Source organism: Ogataea philodendri (assembly GCF_020536065.1).
Source record: "Ogataea philodendri strain CBS6075 chromosome Unknown scaffold275, whole genome shotgun sequence".
In the NCBI taxonomy this organism is placed as follows: domain Eukaryota; kingdom Fungi; phylum Ascomycota; class Pichiomycetes; order Pichiales; family Pichiaceae; genus Ogataea; species Ogataea philodendri.
In genome coordinates, this window is record NW_025763911.1 from 1 (window position 1) to 323 (window position 323).

Genomic DNA, 323 nt, shown 5'->3' on the forward strand with positions numbered 1-323 from the left:
CGTTGATTTCTCCAGTCTCAACACCAACTTATCTAAAACAGCCAAGTCTTCACACTGGAGCAACGCAGCAGAGACTTTGCTGACTTGGTAAATCTCAATAGGTCTGACAACCAGCCTGTTCAAGAACTCCAAATTGACACCGTTCTCATTCTTAACCAACTCTCTGCCCTGTTCGTTCATCTCGTTGACAAACTGCAACTCAGACTCATCGCCAAAGCTCAATAGCGCCTCAGAGTAAACCTGTGGCAAAAGTGACAACGCCTCAGTCTGAGTCTTCCCACCGATAACACCAAGACAGTTCTTGGCACCACAATAACAAGGCT

The 323-nt window shown here is 46.4% G+C and overlaps 1 protein-coding gene across 1 annotated transcript; it reads right to left on the bottom strand.

Moving 5' to 3' along the window:
• Window positions 1-323, bottom strand: OGAPHI_002771 (uncharacterized protein; the record flags this gene model as incomplete). Its single annotated transcript, XM_046203677.1, has 1 exon — window positions 1-323. A coding segment is annotated over one exon (323 nt), but the record flags the coding sequence as incomplete, so codon positions are not given.